General features: G+C 37.7%; 1 protein-coding gene and 1 pseudogene across 1 annotated transcript in view; one reads left to right on the top strand and one right to left on the bottom strand.

The window, feature by feature from the left end:
- The window catches only part of LOC102820687 (succinate--hydroxymethylglutarate CoA-transferase-like), a 1,213,992-nt gene that overhangs the window by 278,215 nt on the left and 909,685 nt on the right, over positions 1–26,092 (top strand). Inside the window, 1 exon segment of the mRNA XM_006832262.1 lies at positions 10,096–10,191. Within this exon segment, the coding sequence (XP_006832325.1) occupies positions 10,096–10,191 (96 nt within the window).
- LOC102838873 lies at positions 4,837–6,884 on the bottom strand (annotated as a pseudogene).

The raw sequence follows: 26,092 nt of genomic DNA, 5'->3' as shown, positions 1-26,092 counted from the left end.
CACTATTTATCTCTATTCATTTTAACCATTTAATTCCTCCCTGTGTCTCCTGCTACCTTCATCTTTCCTCTGCTAATCTCCTTCTTGTTGTGTATTGCCTACCCTGTCACCCATGTTAACTTATGTCTGCCCTCTAGCCCATGAATAGTTTTCCCCTCAGTCCTCCCCACACCCCCATAACCATCATAGATTGTTTCTTGTATCAAGAAAATGATCCTTAACTTTTTACAACATTGATCTCATACAATGTTTGTTCTTTTGTGATTCATTTCCCTCATCATAATGTCCTCCATATTTATCCATGCTACGAGTTGTTTTGTAGATTCATCATTATTCTTCAACATTGTGTAATATTCTACTATGTGTATGTATGAAAGTTTGTTTAACCATTCTTCTGCTGATGGGCATTTAGACTGTCTTCATTCTTTTGATGTGTCTCTTGTAGGCAGCAAATTGAAGGATCGTATTTTCTTATCCATTCTGCTACTCTCTGTCTTTTGACTGGAGACTTTAATCCACTTGTGAGCTTTCTTTCCATTTTCCTTTCTGTTTTGTTAATGTTTAGTGAACCTTTCTAATTTTCCTCTTTCTTTGTTTTGACGTGCAGTTGTATTATTATTATTTTTTTTTTGAGATTACCCTGTGAAATGTTATTTCCCCCCTAATTTTAAATAGTTTATCTTGAAATCTACTTGACTTCCTTGACATTTGGATGCTCTGTACCTACACTATTCCCTCTTTTTGCTTTGTAGTTGACTTCATTATAAATTGATATCTCTGGTTCCCTATTTTCAGTCTTGTAGGTTTGCTTTCTGAGTGGCTTCCCACCTTCCAGCCTTGTATCTGACAATGTTTCTCTGCTATTCATAGAGTTTTCAGTGACTAGCGATTCGGAAGTAGTTTGTCACTCTTTCTTCCTAGTCTGTCTTTGTTTTGTAGCTCATCTGAAACCTGTCCACCATGGGTGACCCTGCTGGTTATTTAAAACACTGGTGGCATAGCCCTCAGAATCACAGCAACTCAAACCACAACAGCATGACAGACAGACAAGTGGTGGCCACTTTGAATTGATGCCTTTGAGTTGTGGTGTTGGAGGAGAATACTGAAAGTGCCATGGACTGCCAAAAGAACCAATAGATTTGTTTTGGAAGAAGTGCAGCCAGAGTGCTCCTTGGAGGCCAGGATGGCTAAGCTTCGTCTCTCATACTTTGGACATATTGTCCAGAGGAAACAATCGTTGGAGAAGGATGTCATGCTGGGTAAGGTGGAGGGTCAGAGAAAAAGAGGAAGATCTCTAACGAGATGGATTGGCCAGGTGGCATCATTGATGGACTCAAGTGTGGCAGCGGTAGTGAGGATGGCCCAGGATCGGACATTGTTTCGTTCTGCTGTGCATGGGGTCGCTATGAGTCAGTTCCAACTCGATGGCACCTGACAACAACAACAAGGTTTGTTTTATTTTAAATGTTTCCATATCTGGAGTGAGTTCTAGATGGTGTTGTCAGGTCTGGTAATCTCAGGTTGTTGTCTGTTGCTGTTGGTTCTCAGTCCTAAGAACACCCTTTAGCATTTTTTGTAAAGTTGATTTAGTCATTACAAATTCCATTAATTTCTGTTTATCAGGAAACATTCTAATTTTGTCATCATACTTGAGGGACAGCTTTGCTGGGTATATTATTCTTGGTTGGCGATTTTTTTCTTTCAGAGTTTTGTATATGTCACCTCGTTGCCTTCTTGCCTGCATGGTTTCTGCTAAGAAACCAGAGCTTAGTCTTATTAGTTCTCCTTTGTGTAGGTAACTTTTCATTTTGACTGAGTTACTCTCAGGATTCTTTCCTTGTCTTTGATTTTGGAAAGTTTGATCATGCTATGTCTTTGTGATTTTCTTTTGGGGTCTATTCTGTTTGGGATCCATTCAGCTTTTTGTTTGCTTTTCTTCTCATCTTTCATGATGTTACGGACATACCAACAACTCTGACAATTTTCTGTGTGTTTTTGTATTGTCTCTTCCTGTTGTGGAATTCTGACCACCCATAGGTTGCTCCTCTTCATGGTGTTCCACATAACTCAAACTTTCTTCAGAGTTTCTCATTCTTTTTTTCTGATTGTTATAGTATACTAGTATTGAGAGATTTATCTTTAAGCTCACTACTTCAGGTTTCATTTGCTTTGAATCCATTCCTTTGCCTTTTCAATGCATTGTCCATTTCTGTATTAATTTCAGTATTAATCTTCTGGATTTCTATTGGAAGGTTTTGTTTTGTTTCACATTGTATATTTATTTTGGCTGTTCTTGTTTTCCTTAATTTGTTTAGAGTTTTTTTTCCTTTGGTCTCCTTGCTTTCTCCAATCTTTCTGTCAGTCCTTTGGCGGTACCTAAATATCATTCTTTTGAATTGTTTTCCAGTTAATGCCATTACCTTTTCTTCTTCAGAAATGTTTTCGGCTCTGTACCTTGGTCATTTGTTTAAGACATTCTTGTTTCTTTGTGTGAGCTAAAATTATCTGTTGTCTCTGGGGCATTATGGGATTGTCACATTTGTATTTAATTGATAATTGTATGTTGATGTGTTCTTAGGTTCTCACCAATCCTCTCCTGTGGGTGCAATTATAGAATCAAAGTGTGTGCCCCATGCACCTCAGTTTAGGATGGATTTGACTGGTATTGGCTGCTGTATATTGTCGATAATGTGGTGTGGTGCTGTGCCTTGGAGTAATTTCCAACTCATAGCAACCCTTGATAGGGTCTCTGAGACTGTAAAAATTTATGGGAACAGCTGGTAATTTTGAACTGTTGACATTATGGCTAACAGACTGACTTATAACTCACTACACTACCAGAGCTCCTTATCAGGTGGTATAGGAGCTGGTATTGGCTCCTGCCCAGTGGGTGGAGCTACAGAGGGTACAGTTGTGGCTTGGCTGTATGTAGAGAGTTGTAAAGAAAGATCAAGAAAGGGAAAAAGAGGAGAAATGAGAATCCGAAGAAAAGAAGGAAAACAAAAGCAGAGGTAGAAAGGATAACATTCAAGGGAATGGACCATGTAGAAGAAGGAGGAGAAAGAATAAGCAAACAGAAACGATGACACAATAAAGGGAGAAAACAAACTCCAAACCCAAAAACAGTGCAGCTGGTGGACCTGAAGAAGAGAAAATTCTGGGGGGCTCTGGCAAGTCAATGAGCTCACACAAGATGAGTCGGGGGGAAGGGTGTGTGACAGCAGAGCTCCTGGCCTTAGATGGAGTTCCTGTCAGTTTTGGTGTTGTCTATATTCAGAGCACTCTATCTGGAAGAAGTTTGTGGAGGTCTTTGGTAGAGCTGGTTTCAGTGTCTATTGGGAGGACCACAGGGCAGCTGGGAAGAGGGTGACTGGTGAAATGCTGGACTGGGAGCTCTGTGGGTTTTGTAAGAACTCTGGAGCCAGGCACCAAAGCAGCACACCAAAGTGGTCAAGCTGGCCACTGTCTCACATTAGCATGGTTCCCAACCACCTGGTTCTGTACTCCCTGAAAGCAGGGTCTGCAGTGGGGATGGATAAGGGTGAGAATTAGTCACACATTTGGTTACCAGGGAAGAATGGGGAGAAATAAGGAATCACACCTTTCCCATCACTTGTATGAGTCTGCTCTGCCAGGTCACCTTCTGTCACCATGCTGCTCACAAAAGTTCAAGATGCTCATGCGGTGTCTGACCAATCCCTCAATAGTCTTTCTTACCTTCCCTGCTCAGTTTCTCCTCCCAGCAAGCATCTAATCCACTCCTCTAACCTTTCCTCTGATGTTCAGGGTCCCAGCATTTTCATCTCTGCTTCATTTGTTGTTGTTGTTGTTAAGTGCTGTCGAGTCGGTTCTGACCCATAGCGACCCTGTACAGGGTTTCTGAGGGTGTAAATCTTTACGGGAATAGAAAGCCTCATCTTTCTCACGGAGCGGCTGGTAGTTTCGAACCACTAACCTTAAGGTTCGCAGCCCGATTCGTAACCACTACGCTACCAGAGCTCCTTGTAGAGGGTCGTTATAGTGTGCCTGCCTAACCTGCCATCTTGCTGGAAGTTCCTTCCATCTTCTTTTGATGCTTCCTGCATTAGTCTCTGTTTTGCCCATGTTGTTGTTGTTGTTTTTTGTGTCATCGAATTGATTCTAACTCATAACGACTTTATACACAACGGAAAGAAACACTGCCCAGTCCTGTACCATCCTCACAATAGTTACACTTCACTTGAGCCCATTGTTGTTGCTGTCAGTCCATCTTGATGGACGTCTTCCCCTTTTTCACTGACCCTCCACTTTACTTAGCATAGTGTCCTTCTCCAGGAACTGGTCACTTCTGGTAATATGTCCGAAATATCAGAGACAAAGTCTCGTCGTCCTTGCCTCCAAGGATCCTTCTCCACACAGACCTGTTGGTTCTTCTGACAGTCCATGGAACTTTGAATATTCTTGTCCAAAACCAATAACTCAAATGCATCAATTCTTGTATGGTCTTCCTTATTCATTGTTCATATTCACATGCATATGAGGAAATTGAAAATATCATGACTTGGATCAGACACCTTAGTCTTCAGACTTACATCTTTGCTCTTGTATATTTGAAAGGGCTCTTGTGCAGCACATTTGCCCAATGCAATACATTGTTTGATTTCTTGACTTCTGCTTTCATGAGTGTTGATAGTGCATCCAAGCAAAATGACAAATTCAACCTTTTCTCCATTTTTCATTTATGTTATTCATTGGTCCAATTGTGAGGATTTTTGTTTTCTTCATATTGAGGTGCAACCCATTCTGAACGCTGTTGTCTGTGATCCTTTTTTTTCTTTTTCTTTCCTTATTCCAACTTTATTTCTCCTCTGCTGTTTCGATTTCCGAGTACATACGGCACAGTGCTGCATTAGGCAGGCATACAAAAGCATCAGTTTCACTTCCCAACTCTGTTAATGGTTCTAGAGAAGACAAACAAGGATAGTGATCTTTTAACATCTCTGGTACTTTAGAAGTCTTATCCTGAAGACTCTGTGAACGTCTCACTGGTGTTACAAACTTCATCTCTTTAAACATAGAATTTGTTTCTTCAAACGGAATCTTCTTTTTTGCACTTTGTAAGTATGGTGTAAGAGATACATTAAATTTAATCAAGCAACTCTCCCTGGTTTCTTTATCAGGAGTTTTAACATCATTAGCTGGATGTGTTGTTTTGTCTTCTTGCACTTTATTATAATCATGAAGTACTGCACTTCCATGAATATTTCCCATTTCCAGTCTTCCTGGCTCTAGATGAACACCTAGGTCGTCAATGTTGACTTCTTGGACTTGTTGTTTAGTTGCACAAGCACCCTCAGTGTTCTCTCCAAAAGTAATTATTTCTTGACTCTTCCTGGTTAAAATATCTGCAGTTGCATGTCGCATCTTTTCAATAGGCTGCGCCCCTGTCAGTATGGCCTTTTCATAGATGGCAATAATATTTTCAATAGGACTTGTGACAGGTTCAAGACGTGCAAGGCAAACTCAATACTTAACAAGTTTTGTGGCATCTGGAATATTTTTAATTATGTCATTCAGTGTGACCAGTATTTCTTCTTTTGGGCATCCTTTATTAATCAGGTTCAGGCACTCAGAAAATGTCTTGTTTACTTTTTCAGTAAATAATCTTTGTTCATCTTCTTCTGCCATGGTGGTCCAGAAGGACCTAACTGGGTTTTCATTTTGTCCTTCCGGTTCAGGCTGGGTAACTACTGAGCTAGGAAGCCTTTTCAGCACTCTCCCTTTGTCAGCTTTCCACTCAGTCAGATAAGCTTTTCTCTGTTCCACAGTTTCTTTGGGATGAGCAGATTTATTATTGACATTTGTCTTTGCTGCTATAGTATGTCTTCGCTGGTTGGTGGTTTTTGACTTTTCTATCAATTTGGTATGAGAAGATGAGGCAGGTTTGGTTACATTTCCAGATGCTATACTTTTTGATTGTGCCTCATTTCTTTTTATGTCCTGAAAACTGATTTTGACAGACGATACATCAGTTTTTAATTGAACTAATTCTTTTCTATGAGTCCCTTTCTGAACTGTAAGATTGGCAGAGGCTTTGATGATGCATTGTTTCTGCTTGTCTTGGCCACTATCGTGGTGGCTTCTAATAGGAGGTTGCACAAGTTTGTTCTGAGATGCAGTGCTTTCAATTTTTAGTGATGGTTGTCACATTTGAGGCTCTGTTACCTTTCACTGGTACACTGCTCGTGGTCAGAAGCTGAGGCTTGCTGGCATAAGAAACATTAGTTGAAAGTTTCTTGTTTGCTATAGAAGTCTCATCTTTGACTTGTAAAGGTTTTCTGAATGAATTAATCTTAGATGCAACAACTTGGCCACATTAAGACCCAAGCACAAGTTTTGGGCATGTTAGCTTCTTGCTTCAATTTTTCTGTGGCATTTGTTTCTTTTTATTATTATTTTTTTAAGTGAAATGCCTAGCTAAATGTCATATGTTGATTTGGAACATCATCTTTAGTTTGTAACAACTGAAGATATTGATTACCATCCTCAAAATTATTTGTATCAATTTCTAAAATTGAATTGGTTAATTCATTGGAAGATTTTGAAGGAATAAAATTTGTTCCCATTGTTACATTGTTTTTGCTCTGTGTAGGTCTATCTGTGTTTTCTTTATTAGCCATTTTTGTTTTAAGTTTCAGGATGTTTTTTCTATTTTGAATCTGGTCCTTGGATGTCATCACACTCTGTTTTCTGGATAATATCTGATGTTCCTGTTTATATTCAAAAAGTGTTTTTCTTTTTAATAAATGTTGCTCAAGTTGTTTTCTTCTTTGCTCTTTGAACGCACGCTGGGTCCTTTGACTAGGTGGTAGCTGCAGGTCCTGGGGCAGGGCCGGGATGCTCATGGCACGATGGAACGGAAAGCCACGTCTTGTGCACCGGACTGCCCTACAGTCCGCACAAGCAAGCCTGTGATCTTCATAAGTATGTTTTTAAAGTCCTCTTTGCTTCCAGCAAGCAAAGTTGTATCATATGCGTATCACAGGTTGTTGATGTGTCTTCCTTTAATCCTGATGCCATACACTTTTTCATATAATCCAGATTCTTGTATGCTTAGCATACAGATTGAATATGTATGGTAAAGAATATAGCCCTGGTGCCCACCTTTCCTGACTTTAAGCCATCCAGTATCCCATTGTTTTGTTCTAATGACTGCCTCTTGTTCTGGTACAGGTTCCTCATAAGTGCAATCAGGTGTTCTGGAATACCCATTATTTGCAATGTTATCCATAGCTTGTCATGGTCCACACAGCCAAAAGCCTTTGCATAGTCAATAAAGCACAAGTAAACATCTTTCTAGTGTTCTCTGCTTCCATTTAAGAGCCACCTGATGTCAGCAATGATATCCCTATTTCCATGTCCTCTTCTGAATCCAGCTTGAGTTTCTGGCAGTTCCCTGTTGATTCAGCCATATTTTAGTTACCTTCAGAAAAATGGAACTTGCATATCATATTAATGATGTTATTAGATGATTTCTGCATTCTTATGGGTCACCTCTCTTTGGAATGGACATAAATATGGATCTCTTCTGGTTGGTTGGCCAGGTAATTGTCTTACAAATCTCTTGGCATAGATGAGTGAGCACTTCCATTGCTGCATCAGTTTGTTGGAATATTTCAATTTGTATTCTTTCCATACTTTCAGTGCAGCTTGAAAATCTTCCTTCAGTATCATAGGTTCTTGAGCATATGTTACATTTTTAATGGTTGAACATTGGCTATTTCTTTTTTGTACAGTGACTCTATGTATACCTTTAATTTTCTTTTAATTTAAATTTTCTTCCTGCATCTTTCAATATTTTGACCATGAGTGTTATTAAGTACCACCAGATCATTTCTGGCATAGAAATGTATAGAGTTTCCAAGGAGGGGCGGGTGGTATTGAACTGATGATTTTGTGCATAGCAATCCAGTGCTTATTCTACAGCACCACACTATTTTTCAATATTTCAAGTCGATGCTTGAATTTTTTCTTCAATTCTTTCAGCTTGAAAAATGCTGAGCGTGTCCTTCTCTTTGGTTTTGTAATGCTAGGTCCTTCTTTGTACATTTCATTATACTGAATTTTGTCTTCTTGAACTGCCCTTTGAAATTTTCTATTCAGCTTTTTTACCTCTTAATTTCTTCAATTTGCTTTGACATCTATACACTGAAGAGCACGTTTTGACATCCATTTTGGTATTTTCTTTGTTTCCTGGCTTTTTAATGAACTTTTGCTTTCTTCCTGTATGATGCTCTTGATGTCATTCCCCAGCTCTTCTGGTCCTCAGTCATTAGTGTCTCATATATCAATTCCATTTTTGAGTTGGTCTCTAAATTCAGATGGGATAAGTTCTAAGTCACATTTTAACTCTCCTGGATTTTTTTTTTTTACATTTTTTTCAGCATTAGTCTGAAATTGCATCCGAGTAATTACACTATATCTGACAGTTTACTTGTGCTATTAAGATTCTGGTGCTGACAGTGTTCCAGGTTTTTAGTGGTAAAATGTTTGAAGTAGTCCACATCTGCTTCTAGTCTCTCTTAGTCTGGATGCTCAGCTGAGACCTTTCTGCCTTTCTTCCTGCTGGTATTTAAAATACCAGAGACATAGCTTACAGCATCACAATAACACATAAGCCATCACAATACAACAAACTGTCAGATGAATGGTGATAGGACCATTTAGTAGTTTGGAAATTGTGTTCTGCAGACATGCTACCTGAGTTAGGGTTTCAGGCCTGCCTCTGCTTTAACCACATAACTTATTTACTTACAAACTCGTATAGGGTTTCATGTATTATTTAATTTATAAAAAAGCAAACAAAGTTCTCCTTTTTAAAAAAGTTTGAAAACCATTGGCTTAATTCAAATACCTAAGATTTTATAAAGAATGTATCTGAAGGTCAAAGAAGCTAAATTGCATGCCCACATCGTACAACTACTTAGAGGTTGACAGATATTACAAACTGAATCTAGACTGTCCTATTTTTATTACAAAATGTTGATTTGATTTTCCATTTTGAAAGACACAGAAGTACTCTGTGAAATGGTGATTAATACTAGGCAGCCCCAGGCAACCCTGGAATGCTCTATGGTTCAAAGGCCCAGATGGAGGTCCAGAAGTGGATGACTCAAAGTTTATTAGTTTTGCCACCTGGAAGTATAGCTGAACCAGTTGCCACGAAGCAGTTTCAATTTCCACAGAACTGTAGATGAACATAAAAGTGAGTGTAAATCCTAAGAACAAAGTAATAGAGAGTGGTTGTTGGTGCAAGGTGACTCATCCAGGCTGAATGGTCGTGTCAGGTAGAGGGCGATGGCCAGGTGAGGCGCCAAACCCTGAAAAATCATCCCTTTATTATTCCAGGAGCTCTTCGAATTACTGAGCTGATGGATGCCCAATAACAACTGATGATCTAGAATGGAATCAATAAGTCAAAAGGATCATATCATAAAGGCAGAAATCGTTTTCCTGAAACTATGGCGTGTTAGTTAAATGGTTAAATGCTTGACTAGTCATTGAAAGGTTAGCAGTTTGAACCCATCGAGAGCTACCTCAGAAGAAAGGCTTTGTGATCTGTTTTCTAGTCTGCCTTGAAAATCTTATGGGCACTGTTTTACTCTGCAACATATGGGGTCACCATGAGATGGAATCTGGTTCTTTATGGAGAATGCTAATTTAGACTTCCCTTTCCAATTGTCTCCTGTGAGGCGGCTTGGAAAGTTTTTGGAAAAATTCCATTATCTTGCAATTTAAACTTTTTGAAGCCCCTCATATACTGGAAATTGCCTGCTTCTGAGACAATTTATAGTCTCAGAAATTTATAAATTATGAGACAATTTATAGTCTCAGAAATCCTGTGGAGTGGTTCTATGATGTCCTATAGGGTCCCTGCGAGTTTGGATCGACTCAGTGGCAGTGGGTAATGGCTATATGTTTTCTAACCTGTTTGGACAGTTGAAAAAATGTTTTTGTCTAAAAGTGCATGAAGTGAAATGGAGACTTTTCAGACTACAGCTATCAGTTTATCAATGCAAGTAACTAGTATTTTTTTCTTTTTTTCCCCTTTGATAGGTGGCATGCTTGACCCAGGTAGCTGCTAATTATCTTATGGGCCAAAAGGAAGCTCAACGCTGGGGCACGGCTCATGGAAGTATTGTTCCTTACCAGGTAAGAATACAATACAAATCTGTGTTTTTTTAATGATGAGTTTGGGGAAAGATTTCCTTAAAAACAAACAAAAAGACCTCTTGAGGGTATTAATATACCTTTGTCTGGCTATAACAGGGTACTGTTGTTCACTCTACATTCTGTGTTTTGCGTAGTTCTTCATCAGGAGATTAGTAACAGGACACTTAAATGGATCAAAGGAGCTTGTTGAAAGTGAGTGATTTTTGGACTCACCTGATGTTTAATTTAGTTTTTTTTTTTTTCTCTCTTCAAAGAGACATTGACTCGAACTATTTTATAAGGCATTATTTGTTTGCCATGCCAGCAATAAACTAAATGTTACCTAGCCCAGCTGACAATAATCTTCTCACAAGATTGGAATGTGTGATGGATCTTCATTTTGGAGCAAAGCAGATGGTTCAAGAACTGCTGTTCTTTATTAAGTGTCTAAATGTGTCCTTAGAAAATCTTGACTTTAGCTGGTATGAATATGTGAATTAACTGTGATCCTTCCAATACAAAAATAAAAACTCAAACTCTTCTTCTAAAGCCCTAACTTGCTTAGCTCAGTTTCATTATACCACATTTTAGTTATTTCTGTGTTTTTCATATATCCTTTTTTATAATATAAGTTGAAGAATTCTATTCTTAGCTGCCATTGAGTTGACCTTAACTCATGAGACCTTCTGCATAACAGAACAAAACAGTGCCCGGTTCTGAGTCATATTCACAGTCACCAACATGTTCGAATCCATGGTTGCAGCTACTGTACCAGTTTATCTCTCTGAGGGTCTTCTCCACTCATATCACCAAACAGAATGTTCTTCTTCAATGAATCATCTCTTCTGATAGTTTGTTCAATACAAGTGAGTTGTACACTGATCGGTTATTGTCCATGAAGTGTTCATTGGCTAAATCTTTGCCAAGTCTTTCTTTCCAGTTTCTCTTAATCTGGAAGCTCTGCTAAAACCTGTTTAACATGGGCTAGAAGCAGCAGAGCCTCCAGCATTATAGCAACTTGTAAGCCCCCATAGTACAACAAGCTGGTGTAGGTTAGCCATTGTCATTGTTGTTAAGTGCTGTTGAGTCAGTTCTGACTCATAGAGACCCAGTATAGTGTTTCCGAGGCATGGTGGGTGAGTTTGTATGGCCTGGTTTGTGGTTCAAACCGACCTAGTGGCTCTGCACTTATCCTACAGTGCTACACCAGGTTAGGAATTGAGGTGCCATTTCATCACGATATCATTTCTAGCATCCAGTAGACACACATTGCTATTGTTAAGTGCTGTTGAATCAGTCCTGACTCATAGTGACTTTGTATAGGGTTTCCAAGGAACAGTTGGTGGGTTTGAACCACCAACCTTGTGGTTAGCAGTCCGGTGCTGATCAGGCAATGCCACACCAGGACTCCTGGTTGTTATGTGCCATCAATCAATTCTGACCCATAGTAACCCTATATAGGGTTTCTGAGGAACAGCTGGTGAATTTGAGTCACCAACCTTGCAGTTCAAATGTAGTCCAGTGCATTAACCCACAGTGCCACACCAGGACTCTTGGTTGTTGTTGTTAGGTGCCATCAAGTTGGTGCCGACTCAAAGCAACCCTATGCACAGCAGAACGAAACACTGCCCGGTCCTGGGCCAACCTCACTATTGTTGCCATACTTGAGCCAATTGATGCTGTCACTTTGCCAATCCATCTCGCTGGGTGTCTTCCTCTTTTACTCTGACCCTCCACCTTACCAAACATGGTATCTTTCTCCAGCGACTGGTCCCTCCTGACAATATGTTGAAGTATGAGAGATGAAGTTTGGCCATCCTGACTTCCAAGGAGCACTCTAGCTGCACTTTTTCCAACACAGATTTGTTTGTTCTTTTGGTAGCCCACGGCACTTTCAATATTCTCCTCCAGCACCATAAGTCAAATGCATCAATTCTTCTATGGTCTTCTTTATTCACTGTCCAGGTTTCGCATGCATATGAGGTTATTGAAAATGCCATGGCTTGGGTCAGGCACACCTTAGTCCTCAACCTGACACCTTTGCTCTTCAACACTTAAAAAAAAAAAGGTCTTGTGCAGCAGATTTGCCTAATGCAATACATCGTTTGATTTCTGGACTGCTGCTTCCATGAGTGTTGACAACTGATTTAAGAAGAATGAAGTCCTTGACAACTTCAATGTTTTCTCCGTTGAGAAGAATGTTGTTTATTGGGCCAGTGGTGAGGATTTTTGTTTTCTTTTTGTTGATATACATTCCATACCAAAAGGCTGTGGTCTTTGACCTTCTTCAGTCAGTATTTTGAGTTCTCTTCACTTTCAACAAGCAAGGTTGTATCATCTGCATATCGCAGGTTGTTAATGAGTCTTCCTCCAATCCTGATGCCACATTTTTCTTCATAGAACCCAGCTTCTCGGATTATTTGCTCAGCATACAGGTTGAATAAGTATGGTGAAAGAATACAACCTTGTCACATACCTTTCTTCATTTAAAACCATTCAGTGTTCCCATGTTCTGTTTAAAAAACTGCCTCTAGGTCTAGGCATAGATTCCTCATGAGCACAATTAAGTGTTCCGGAATACTCATACTCTGCAATGTTGTCCATAGCTTGTCATTATCCACCCAATTGAGAGTCTTTGTGTAGCCAATAAAGCACAGGTAAGCTTCTTTCTGGTATTCTCTGCTTTTGGCCAAAATCCATCGGACATCAGCAATGATTTTCCAGATTCCCCGGCCTCTTCTGAATCTGGCTTGAACCTCTGAAAGTTCTCTGTCAGTGTATGCTTATAGCCGTTTCTGTATTACCTTTAGTAAAACTACTCACATGGGATATCAAAAGATATTGTCCTTATGAATAGCAGAGAAACACTGTCAGATATACTGCCAGAAAATGAGCCCCTCGGGTTGGAAGGCAATCAAAATGCAACTGGGGAAGAGCTGCTTCCTCAAAGTAGAGTTGACTGTGGTGACATGACTGGAGTAAAGCCCGTGGGAATAAAGCCCGTGGGACCTTCATTTGCTGATGGGGCACAACTCAAAATGAAGAGAAACAGCTGTAAACATCCATTAATAATCAGAACATGGAATGTATGAAGTATGAATCTAGGCAAATTGGAAATTATAAAAAATGAAATGGAACACATAAACATAGATATCTTAGGTATTAGTGAGCTTAAATGGACTTGTAGTGGCCATTTTGAATCTCACAACTACAGGGTTTACTATGCTGGAAATGACAAATTGAAAAGGAATGATGCTGTATTAATTGTCAAAAAGAATATATCCAGGTAAGTCATGAGGTACACTGCTGTCTGTGATAGGAAGATATCCATACGCCAACAGGGAAGACCAGTTAATACCACTATTATTCAAATTTATGCATCTACCACTAAAGCCAGTGAGGACAAAATAAAAGAATTCTACCAACTTCTTCAGTCTGAAATTTATCAAACATGCAATCAAGATGTGTTGATCATTACTGGTAATTGGAATGCAAAGGTTGGGAACAAAGAGGAAGGACCAGTATTTGGAAAATATGGCCTTGGTGATGGAAATGATGCAGGAGATCACATGATAGAATTCTGCAAAGTCAATGATCTGTTCATTTCAAATACTTTCTTTAGACAACATAAGAGATGATTATACACATGGACCTCATCAGATAGAATACATAGAAATCAAATTGACAGCATCTGTGGATAGAGACAATGGAAAAGCTCCATATCATCACTCAAAATAAGGCCAGGGGCAGACTGTGGAACAGACCATCAATTGCTCATACACAAATTCAAACTGAAGCTGAAGAAAATGAAAACAAGTCCACGAGAGCCAAAATATGACCCTAAATACATCCCACCTGAATTTAGAGATCATCTGAAGAACAGATTTGATATACTAAACACTAAAAACAGAAGACCAGAAGAGTTGTGGGATGACATCAAGAACATTATAGTAAGAAAGCAAAAAGTCATTAAGGAGACAAGAAGAAGGAAAAGCTCAAAATAGGTTTCAGAAGAGACACTAAAATTTGATATTTAGTGTTGAGATACTAAAGCAAATGGAAGAAATGAGGAGGTACAAGAGCTGAACAGAAAATTTCAAAAAGACTGCTCGAGAAGACAACGTCAAATATTACAACGAAATGCGCAAATATCTGGAGTCAGAAAACCAAAAGGGAAGAACATGTTCAGCATTTCTCAAGCTGTGAGAACTGAAGAAAAAAATTCAAGCCTTGACTTTCATTACTGAAGGATTCTCTGGGCAAATTATTGAATGATGCAGAAAGCATCAAAAGAAGATGAAGGGAATACATAGAGTCACTGTACCAAAAGGAAATGGTTGATGTTCAACCATTTCAAGAGGTAGCATATGATCAAGAATCAATAGTATTGAAGGAAGAAGTCCAAGGTGCATTGAAGGAATTGAAGAAAAAGACACTAGGAATTGATGGAATAAAGATGGAAGTCTTTCAAGAAAGTGAGATAGCACTGGAGGCACTCACTTGTCTGTGCTGACTGATTGGAAGAGATCCATATGTGTGCCCATTCCAAAGAGAGATGACTCTATGGAATGCGGACTCCTGGTAGGCAATAAGTATCTGTTGAGTGGAGGAGTGAATTTCACTGAAGCCATTTCCATGCTCGTGGTCTTAACAGAAAACATAAAGGTTAGCATTTTGTGTTTGCCAGGAAACTTTTAGTTTAATTACATGATTTTCTTGAGCAAAACTAGGTTCTTTTGTATTTATTTTTTAATTCAAATTTGAGGAAAACAGTGAGCAAATATGCATCTAGGATTCTCTTCCCTTTCTAAATATGGTCCCTTTACACCTGAGGCATTCACTGCAGAGCTGATTTTAGCATGTCTAGTTGATCTTTGGTAGAATTACAATATGGACACAGTGTCTTTAGTGGTGTTCCTTTGTTTCACAGTGGTTTTATAGTCACCTTTAGTGACATATACTTCCTCACTTCTTATTTCTTTATGGCTATCCTTGATTGACTTTTAACCTCAGTTCATAAAAATCACCTCATTTTAGAACTGGGTAGAGATCATCTGATTTAGTCTTCTCAGTTTTTAGCTGAGAAACCTTATGTGTAGCTTGGATAAGTGGATTTCAACTCTGATATCCTGATTCCTTGATGAATATTCTTTCAACTGCAAATAACCTGTTTAAATTTTTTAAAAAACAAAGATGTCACTTGAAGACTAAGGTACATTTGACTAACCTCTGGTATGAATATGAATGCTTGTGATGGGGTCCTGGTGTGTCACTGTAGGACCAGCACTTAACTGCTACCCACAAAGCTGGCAGTACAAACTCATCAACTGTTCCTCAGAAGGACTCTGAATTGGTCACTATGAGTTAGAAACACCTGGGAGGCACTGAACAACAAAATAAACAGACTCTGTATGTGAAGCTGGACATTGAGTAAGGAAGACAGGAAAAGCATTAATGCATTTGAATTACAGTATTGGTGAAGCATATTCAAAGTGGACTGCCAGAAGGACAAACAAAACTTTCTTGGAAGAACAGAAGTATAGCTAGAATGCTGCATAGAAATGAGAATGGCAAGACTTATTTCATGTAGTCTGGACATGTTATCAAGAAGGACTTCAGGCTTGGTAAAGAGGTAGATCCCAACGAGAAAGATTGACACTAGTTGCAACAAATGGGCTCAAATAAAACAATTGTGCGGATGGTGTAGGACCGAGCAGTGTTTTATTCTGAGGAAATAAGACCTTTTCTTATTTCTTACAGATAATAAAGTTTCAGTCAACTAAGATAAAATAAGTATAAGATCCATTGTATGTGACTGGGGCGATTCAAGCAGGAAAAATACACTTCTGTGTATGAAGATCAGAAAGACATACACACATATGGAATCTGACTTCTTGGCACCTAAAAATAACAACAGTGTTCTTTAGACAAGAAAATGCTATGATTTCCTTTCTGGACTACACCCTGACACTTTCTCCATCAAACTTGTTCCTAGCTCCTTAAGGAATCTCATCAATTATTTTATACTTACTGATAGGTATTTGAATGGAGGACAATGTTGGAAATCACAAAAAATTCATCTCAAGTAATGGAAGGATCAGGCAAAAATTTCTGATATGTATGGAGAAAGCATTTCTGGAGAGGAGGGCTTTACAGTTTACTTTCATAGCACAGTTGTTCATTTTGTTCTAGCATAAGATTTACAACTGTAAATAGTTTATTTTTTTGCTAGTATTTTTTTAAATAGAATATTTAAAAAAAAATGCCTTGCGTCGATCTCAATGATTCCTAAGAAAGAATACCTAAGATGTATGATCATTACCTGTTTGCACCTAAAGCACTAGCATCCTGGGCATTCTTTCAATTATTTCACTGTGAGGTGAGAAGAAATTCAGAATCATTGGTTCTCATTTTGGAAGGTAAGTGATATAAGAGATTCTATATGTATGTATGTCTTTCTGATCTTCATACACAGACTTGTATTTTTCCTGCTTGAATTGTCCCAGTCACATAAAATGGATCTTGTACTTATTTTATCTTAGTTGACTGAAACTGTATTATCTGTAAGAATTAAGAGATCTACTAGAGTCTTTCCTTCGGAGATCAGAATTAACTTATTTCCTTTTGGTTAAGAACTGGTTCAGCTCTGTGATTAAGGAATAAATGCAAATTTTGATTGAATGAAACTTGCATACCAAGATGGATCCTAGATATGCATATAGACCCTGGTCTGTTTTCAATTTTTTAAAATAGTTTTGGCAAATATTTTTATGGGTGAATGCCAGGATAATTATAACTTAGTTTTTTATAATAATTACAGTTTTGCATCTAATCTGAGTTGTCTGAATTTTGAGCTGAAAGTCTATAATGGGAAACCCTGATGATCTCGACTTAGTCAATTCTTGTTGAACCCAATCTCAAATATCATAGACATTGAATAGGTGGAATAGAATTTCTGAAGAGTGGTGATCCTTGATTTATGTGTTATTTTGTTTACATGTTGTGCTTACCTCTCAGGTTAATCATTTACTTGTCCTCATTTCTGTTTTGTTCTTTGAAAGCCAACTTTCTGAGACTGAGTAAGCTACATAAAAGTAGACAGAACTCAGACAATCATCTTGCTACCTATTAAACCAATAAATAGCATGATGATAAATGGAGAAAAGATTAAAGCTATCAAAAACTTCATTTTGCTTGGACCCACAATCATCACTCGTGGAAATAGCAGTCAAGAAATCAAACAGCATATTGCAATAAGCAAATCTGATGTAAAATACATTTTTAAGATGTTCAAGAGCAAAGATGTCAGTTTGAGAACTAAGTGCACCTGTCCCAAGCCATGGTATTTTCAGTTGCCTCATATGTATGTGAAAGTTAGACAACAAATAAAGAAGAATGCAGAAGAGTTATGTTTATTTGAGTAATACATTTGAGTTATGTTGTTGGAGAAGACTATTGAAAGTTCCATGGACTGCTAGAAGAACAAACAAATCTGTGTTGGAAGAAGTACAATCAGAATGCTCCTTAGAAGCCAAGATAGTGAGACTTTGTCTCTCATACTTAGGACATATTATCAGGAGGGTCCAGTCCTTGAGAAGGACATTGTGCTTGATAAAGTGGAGGGTCAACAAAAAAGAGGAAGACTCCCAATGAGATGGATTGGCACAGTGGCAGCCACAACAATTGTGAGGATGACAATTGTAGGTTGTATACTTCTCAGAATTTTTCCCTTTCATCTAGATTATCCAGTTTCTTCCTATGCAGTTTTCATAATATTCTGTCATAATTCTCTTTATTTTTTTTTCTTTATTGTGATTTGATAGAAAATTTACAGAGGAAATTGGTTCTACATTCAACAATTCTTACCTTTTTTGTTTTGTGACATTGATTGAAATCCCCACAATGGAAGAGCACTCTCACCTCTTCCACCTTGTGTTTCTTATTTCTGTTCATGCTTCTTTTCTATCCTTTGCTTCCTTCTGAGCTTCCTCCCTGGGCAAATGCTGTTCTTTTGATCTTGATTGGTTGATTGTTCTAAGACGTATGTACCTCCATGGTGTTATTATCCACTTTAAAAGGTATATCAGTTGGTTGAAAATTGAGCCAGGGGAGGTAGGTTCAGTCCTAGGGTTGAAGGATGACTAAAAGCTGTCTTAGTTATGTAGTGCTGCTCGAGCAGAAATACCATGAGTGCATGTCTTTAATAAATAAGTTATTTATTCTCTCACAGTTTAGGAAACTTGAAGTCTGAATTCAGAGCACTAACTCTGGAGAAAGGGCCTTGTTTCCTTTCAGCATCTGTAGGCCTCACATTCCTTGGATTTCTCTGTGTGTCTTGGTATCAGTCTTCCTCTGAATCTGGGAACTTCACAGTGCAAAGACCCGCAACTCCAAAGGACACATTCCATTCCTAGCTCTTTTACCTTGGTAACAGTGTGTCCCTCTCTGTTTGCTGCTCTTTCCTTTTATATCTCAAAAGAGATTAGCTCAAGATACAACCTAATCTATTAGATTGCATCTGGCCTCATTTCCATTATTGAAGTGAGGATTTAGAACACATAGGATAATTATATCAGATCAGAGTTGATCACATCAGATCACATCATGGGGGTGGCTGCATCATATTAAGTATCTAGATCTAACTGCTAAACTTATGAGAATTCAGACCCAGTCAAGTTGAGACAAAACCTTAACTATCATAAGGGCAATAGTTTCAAGGGTTCCACTGAATTCTGTTATACCAGTAAGCTGGTCTTTTTTTGTGTGTGATTTTGAATTGTTTCATGTTTTTTCTTCCCTCTATTCAAAACCTTGGTTTGTGATCCCTTTTGGAGTGGGCAGCAATGGTAGGCAGGCATTATGTACTTTTTCTGGTTTCAGGGCCGTAGAGGCTGGAGTACATTTGTTCTTTGGATTAATAGATTCCTTGCACTTTTTATTGTCTTCAATCTTGTTGGCTTCAGAAGGAAATAGTCCAATAGTTGTATCTTAGATTGCCACTTACGAGCTTTTAAGACCCTAGTTGATACTCACCAAAGTAGGATGTAGAACATTGCCAATTTTCTATATTTCTGTTGGGTTTGTTATAATGTCTCCTCTTTTGTATCTTATCTTGGTTATTAGCATATTTTCTCTTTTTTTTTATTTGTTAGTCTAGCTAAAGGTTTGTCAAGTCTATTAACCTTTTTGAGGAACCAACTTCTGGTCTTATATATTCTATTCTTTTTCTGTTTTTGATTTTAATCATTATGTACTTACCTTTGTTATTGATTTTCTTTTGATAGATTAGGCTTTGTTTGCTCTTCTGTTTTTAGATCCTGGAGTTGTTGAGTTAAGCTGTTGATTTGAGGTCTTTTTAATTTTTTATGAAAGTGTTTATTGTTATAAGTTTCCTTCTGAGTACTGCCTTTGCTGAATTCCAGAAGTTTTGGCATGCTGTTCTTTCACTTTCATTTAACTCTTAAGAAATTTGTAATATCTCTCTCTTTTTTTTTATTTTGGAACTTTTTATTGTGAATTAAGTGGAAGTTTAGTGAAGACCATCAATTTTACATTCAACAATCATGCACATTTTGTTTCATGTCACTGAATGCAGTCCTCTCAATCAATGTAACATCACCAATTCCACTTCCTCCCTGTGTTTCCTGTTTCCATGCCTCTGTCTTTCTCAACCCTTCTGAACTTTATCCTTGGGTAAATGCTGCCCTTTTGATTTCACATGATTGACTATTCTAAGGTGTAAGTTATGTAACTAATGTTATTGTTGTAATTTCTCTGTTGATTTCTTCCTTGATCTAACAGTATGTTGCTTAATTTCCTTATCTTTCTGTATTTTCCAGTATTTTTTTTGTTATTGATTTCTAGCTTCAGTCCATCAAAGAAAATACTGAGTGTGATTTCAGTCTTTTAAATTTTACCAAGATTTGCTTTGTGACCTAACTTGTTGTTTATCCTAGGGAATGGTTTATGTGCACTGAAGTAGGATGTATATTGTACTGCTTTTGGATGGAGTGTTCAGTGTATACCTATTAAGTCTAGTTGGCTTATAGTGTCATTCAGGTCCTCTGTTTCCCTGTTGATGTTCTGGCCAATATTGAAAGTGGTATCTTGAAGTCTCCAACTAATATTATATTGGTCGTTGTTGTTAAGTGCCGTCGAGTTGGTTCTGACCCATAGCGTCCTGTATACAGTTTCCAAGGAGTGGCTGGTGAGTTTGAGCTGCCAACCTTGTAGTTCAAATTGACCTTGTGATCGAGCACTTATCCTGCAGCGCCACACCAAGAGAAAGCTATCAATTTCTCCCTTCGATTCTATCAGTGTTTCCTTTATATATTCAGGTGCCTGATATTGGGTGCATATATATTGCTGATTGTTAAATTTTCTTGATTAATTGAACCTTTTATTACAATATAATGTCTGTTTTTATCTCTTCTAATGAGTTTTGTCTTAAAGTCTACTTAGTCTGATATTATGATTGCTGTGTCAGCTCTAGTTGTCTTGGTTATTATTTGCATGGAATGTTTTAATCATCCTTTTGTTTTCAATCTGTTTGTATCTTTGGGCTTCAAATGTGTCACTTGTAAATAGCATGTACTAAGTTCATTAAAAAAACGTTTTCTTCCACTTGAAGCATTTAGTCCATTTACGTTCATTATACTTACTGGTAAGAAGTGACTTCCTTGTGTCATTCTCTTGTTTATTCTTTTTGTGTGTCTTAAGCCTTCTTTGTCTTTATCCTTTAGTATAGTTTGCCTTTATTTTTTCTTTGCTTATTGTAGTGAACGTTTTTTGTTTTGTGGAAGTTTTTAAAAATCGACTTTCTTAGTGCTTATTATGAATATTACATTTAAGTGCTTGCATTTATGTCCTGGTGTGGTGCTGTGTGTTAATGCTCTGGACTGCAAGGGCAGTTTGAAACACAAAGTCAGTGATTCAAGCTCACCATCTGCTCCTAAGAAACCATATACAGGGTTTCTATAAGTCAGAACTAGCTTTATGACCCTTAACAACAAAAACAACAACAACAACAACAGCAGCAGGCTAAGTTGGTCCCAACTTAAATTAATTTCAGTAACAAATGAGAATTTGTGTATTTATACCACTCCTTTCCCCGCCTTCTGTTTTGGTTATCACTAATTACATTTGTATACCTATTGTACTCTGCAGCATAATCTATCCTTATTATGTTTATGTATATATATATATATAATTAAAAAGTGAAGGTCAAAACATTTAAACTTATCAAGCATGAATACCTTGTTGTTATTGTCACTTGAGTCTGACTCATAGTGATGCTATATAGAATTTCCAAAGAATAACTTGTGGGTTTGAACTGCCAGTCTTGTGGTTTACAATCCAGTGCGGAATCCTACAGCATCACACCAGGAGTCCATATACCAACCCTATACTTCCCATGCATTTACCTTTATTATGAGTCTTTCTTTTTATATATATCTTTGAATTACTTCATAGTACAGTTTCCCTTCCATTTACAGAAATCCTATTAGTATTTTTTGTAAGATTGGTCTGGTGGATATGAATTCTCTCAGCTTTTGTCCTTCTGGGAATATTTTAATTTTACACGTTTTTTGAAGGATAGTTTTGCTGGGTATAGTATTATTGGTTGACAGGGTTTTGTTTCTTTTCCCCCCTTTCAGTGCTTTAGATATGTTATTCTATTGTCTTCTTGCCTCCAATCTTTCCCAGAATGTCGGTATTTAATGGTACTATGGATCCTTTGTTGTGATTGAACACTTCTCTCTCATTGCTTCCAGGATTTTTTGAGAGCCTGCCTGTCTTAGGCTAGAGAAACAAAACCTGTGAAACATGGTGGTGTGCCATGGAGTCAGTTTCAACTCTTAGTGACCCTGTATAGGGTTTCCAAGGCTGTAAATCTTAATGGGAGCAGAAAGCCTGATCTTTCTCCTGTGGAACGGCTGGTAGTTTTAAACGATTGACCTTGAGGTTAGCAGCCCGACTTGTAACCACTATGCTACCAGAACTCCTTGTGAACATATATACATATTTCTGTTGTTGTTAAGTGCTGTTGAGTCGGTTCCAACCCATAGCAACCCTGTATAGGGCTTCCGAGGAACACCTGGTAAGCTTAAACTGCCAACCTTGCAATTCAGACCAACTTTGCAGTTTAGCACATTAACCCACAATGCCTCACCAAGACTATATATATATATATATAGTTGTTGTGATATATATAAAGAAAATTTTATTATATTACAATTATACAATCTCAGGTCCCCAGCAGAAGAGAGAGATTCCCTCTCATGTGTCCATTATATTGAGAGCAGGCCACACCCCCAAAGAAACATCCATTTAATTGATTGACTACTCATGGTCACTCATCATAGTTAACTATTCCTGTTTTAGGTTTTGTAACGATGGCAATAAGCAAATGTTGTTGTTGTTGTTGTTAATAAGCAAATACCAACTGTTGAACATCTGGAAATCCTGGCTTAGTCAAGTTGACACAAACCCTGAAGCATTACAGAGTCTAACTATAATGTGTTTGGTCTTGGTGTTGATGTTTTTGTGGGGTTCTTTGAGCTTCTTGAATTTGTAAACCGTGTCCTTCATTAGACTAAACAGATTTTCTGTCATTATTTCTTCATAAATTCTGTCTTTCCTTTTCTCTCATCTCCTATTAGAATTCTCATGAAGCATGTTTTAAGTCTTTTGATCTTATGTCATAATTCTATTAAATGGTGTTCAGCCCTCTTTAGTCTCCATGCTTGTTGCTATTCAGTGTGTTGTTTGAATCCTCAAATTCTCTGATTATTTTTTCTACCTGATTAAATCTGCTGGTATGTCCATCGATTGTGTTTCACATTTCAATTATTATCCCTTTCTATTTCAGTAACTGTTTTATTTTTTTTGGAGATCCTCATTTTGTTCTTACATTGTTTTCCTTATTTCTTTTATCTCTTTGTCTATGTGTTACCTTAGTTTGTTAACTGTGTTGAATGCTGTTGTCCACCATTTGTCTGTCAGTTTGTTGTACTGGGGTGGCTTGTCTGCTACTGAGATGCTTGAGGCTATGCCACTGGTGTTTTAGGTGCAAGCTGTGGACTCCTGGCAAGGCACTGTGGGACAGTACTGCACTGTGAATCACAAGGTCAAAAGTTTAAGCCTGCTAGTTGCTTCTCAGAAACCCTATACAAGGTTGCTATGAATCAGAACCAGCTCAACAGCATTTAACAACAACAGAGCCACCCATGATAGACAGATGTCAGCTGAGCTTCCCTACTGAGACAGACTTGGAAGAAGAAGAGGTCAACCATTTGTGAATGGTTAAGCATGGAAAACCTTATGAAAAGCAGTGGAGCACTGTCAAATATAATGTTGGGTGATGAGCCCCTCAAAATCTGACTGGTGAAGAGTTGCCTCGTAAAAATAAGTTTGACCTTAATTATGTGAATGGAGCAAAGCTTTCAGGACTTTCATTTGCTGATGTGACACAACCCACAATTAAAAAAAATTGGCTGCAAACACAAGTTAATAATCAGAAAATAGAATGTACAAAATATGAATCTCAGAAAGTTGGAAGTTGTCAAAAATGAAACGGAATGTATCATGATCACTATCCTAGGCATTAGTGAGCTGAAATGGACTGGTATTGGTCATTTTGAATTAGAAAATCATGGTTTATTATACTGGGGATGACAAATTAAAAGAGGAATGACATTGTATTCATTGTCACAAACACAAAGAGTATTTCAATGTCTATCTTGAAGTACAATGCTGTCTGTGATAGAATAATATCCATATGTCTACAAGGAAGACCAGTTAATAACACTGTTATTCAAATTTACATATCAACCATAAAAGTCAGTGATGATAAAATTGAATAATTCTACCGACTGCTTTAGTCTGAAATTTATTAAATGTGAAATCAAGATGAATTGATAATTAATAATGATTGGAGTACAAAAATTGGAAACAAAGAGGAAGGATCAATAGTTGGAAAATATGGTTTTTGTGATAGAAATGACACTGGAAATTGCATGATAGAATTTTGCAAGACTTATTCATTAAAAATACCTTTTCTAAATAACAGAGTTTACCAGATGAAATACACAGGAACAAAATTCCCACATCTATAGGAAGAAACAATGGAGAAGCTCAACATCATCAACCATAACAAGGCCAGTGCCCAGCTGTGGATCATCAATTGCTCATATACAAGTTCAGACTGAAGCTGAAGAAAATTAAAACAGTCCATGAGAGTTAAAATATGACTTTGAATATATCCCACCTGAATTTAGAGAAGATCAAAAGAACAGAGTTGATGCATTAGACACCTATGACCAAAGACCTGAGAAAAGTTGGGAGATGACATCAAGGACATCATACATGAAGAATGCTAAAGGTCATAAGAAGACAAGAAAGAAAGAAAAGACTAAAGTTGCAGAAGAGACTCATGAAACTTGCTCTTGAAGCTAAAGCAACCAGAAGAGATGATGAAGTAAAAGAGCTGAACAGAAAATTTCAAAAAGGGCAGCTCGACAAAACAAAGTAAAATGTTATAATGAAATGTGCAAAGACCTGGAGTTAGAAAGCTAAAAGAGAAGAACAAACTCAGTATTTCTCAACTGAAAGAACTGATGAAAAATTCAAGCCTCAAGTTGTAATGTTGAAGGATTCTATGGGCAAAGTATTGAATGATGCAGAAAGCATCAAAAGAGGATGGAAGGAATACACAAAGTCATTGTGCCTAAAAGAATTGATGAACATTAAACCATTTCAGTAGATAGTGCATGCTCACGAGCTGATGGTCCTGGAGGAAGAAGTCCAATCTGCACTGAAGCCCTTGGCGAAAAGCAAGTTTCCAGCAATTAATAGAATACAATTGAAATGTTTCAACAAATTGATGCAGAACTGGAGGCACTCACTCTTTTATGCTAAGAAATTAGGAAGACAGCTACTTGTCAAACCGATTAGAAGAGATCTTGACTTATGAATCTTGGCTGAAAGCAGAGAATACCAGAAAGATGTTTACTGTGCAAAGTCATTCGATTGTGTGGATCATAACAAACTATGGATCATATTGCAAAGAATAGATATTCCAGAACACTAATTGTGCTCATGAAAAACCTGTACATAGACCAAGAGGCAGTTGTTCCAACAGAAAAAAGGAATACTGAATGGTTTAAGGTATGTGTCATGATGTATCATTTCACCATACTTATTCAATCTGTATTCTGAACATATAATCTGAGAAGCTGGGTTATATGAAGAACATGGCATCAGGATTAAACAAACACTCATTAACAACCTGTCATATACAGATGACACAATCCTGCCTGCTTAAGGTGAAGAGAACCTAATATACTTATTGATGAAGATCAAAGTCTATGCAAAAATCCTCACAACTGGACCAATAAATAATATCATAATAAGCAGAGAAAAGATCAAAGTTGTCAATTATTTCATTTTGCTTGAATCTACAATCAACACTCATGGAAGCAGCAGTTGAGAAATCAGAAGACATATTTGTGTTAAGCACTCTTGCAAAAGATGTCTGAAATGTTAAAGAGCAAAACTTTGAGAACTAAGGTTCACCTGACCCCAGCCATGGTATTTTTCAGTCTACTCATATGCAAGTGAAAGTTGGACAATGAATAAGGAGGAATGGAGACGAATAGATGTATTTGAATTATGCTGTTGGTGAGGAATATTGCAAGTGTCATGTATTGCCAGAGGAGCAAACAAAATCTGTCTTGGAAGAAGTACAGTCAGAATGCCCCTTAGAAGCAAGGCTGGTGAGACTTTGTCTCATGGACTTTGGACATGTTGTCAGGAGGGACTAGTTTGTTGAAAAGGACATCACGCTTGGTAAAGTAGAGGGTCAGAGAAAATGAGTAAGACCTCCAATGAGATGGCTTGA

This window comes from Chrysochloris asiatica, unplaced genomic scaffold (assembly GCF_000296735.1).
Source record: "Chrysochloris asiatica unplaced genomic scaffold, ChrAsi1.0 scaffold00006, whole genome shotgun sequence".
Lineage (NCBI taxonomy): Eukaryota > Metazoa > Chordata > Mammalia > Afrosoricida > Chrysochloridae > Chrysochloris > Chrysochloris asiatica.
Note: the sequence above shows the minus strand (reverse complement) of the source record. Positions and strands in the feature narration are given on the sequence as shown.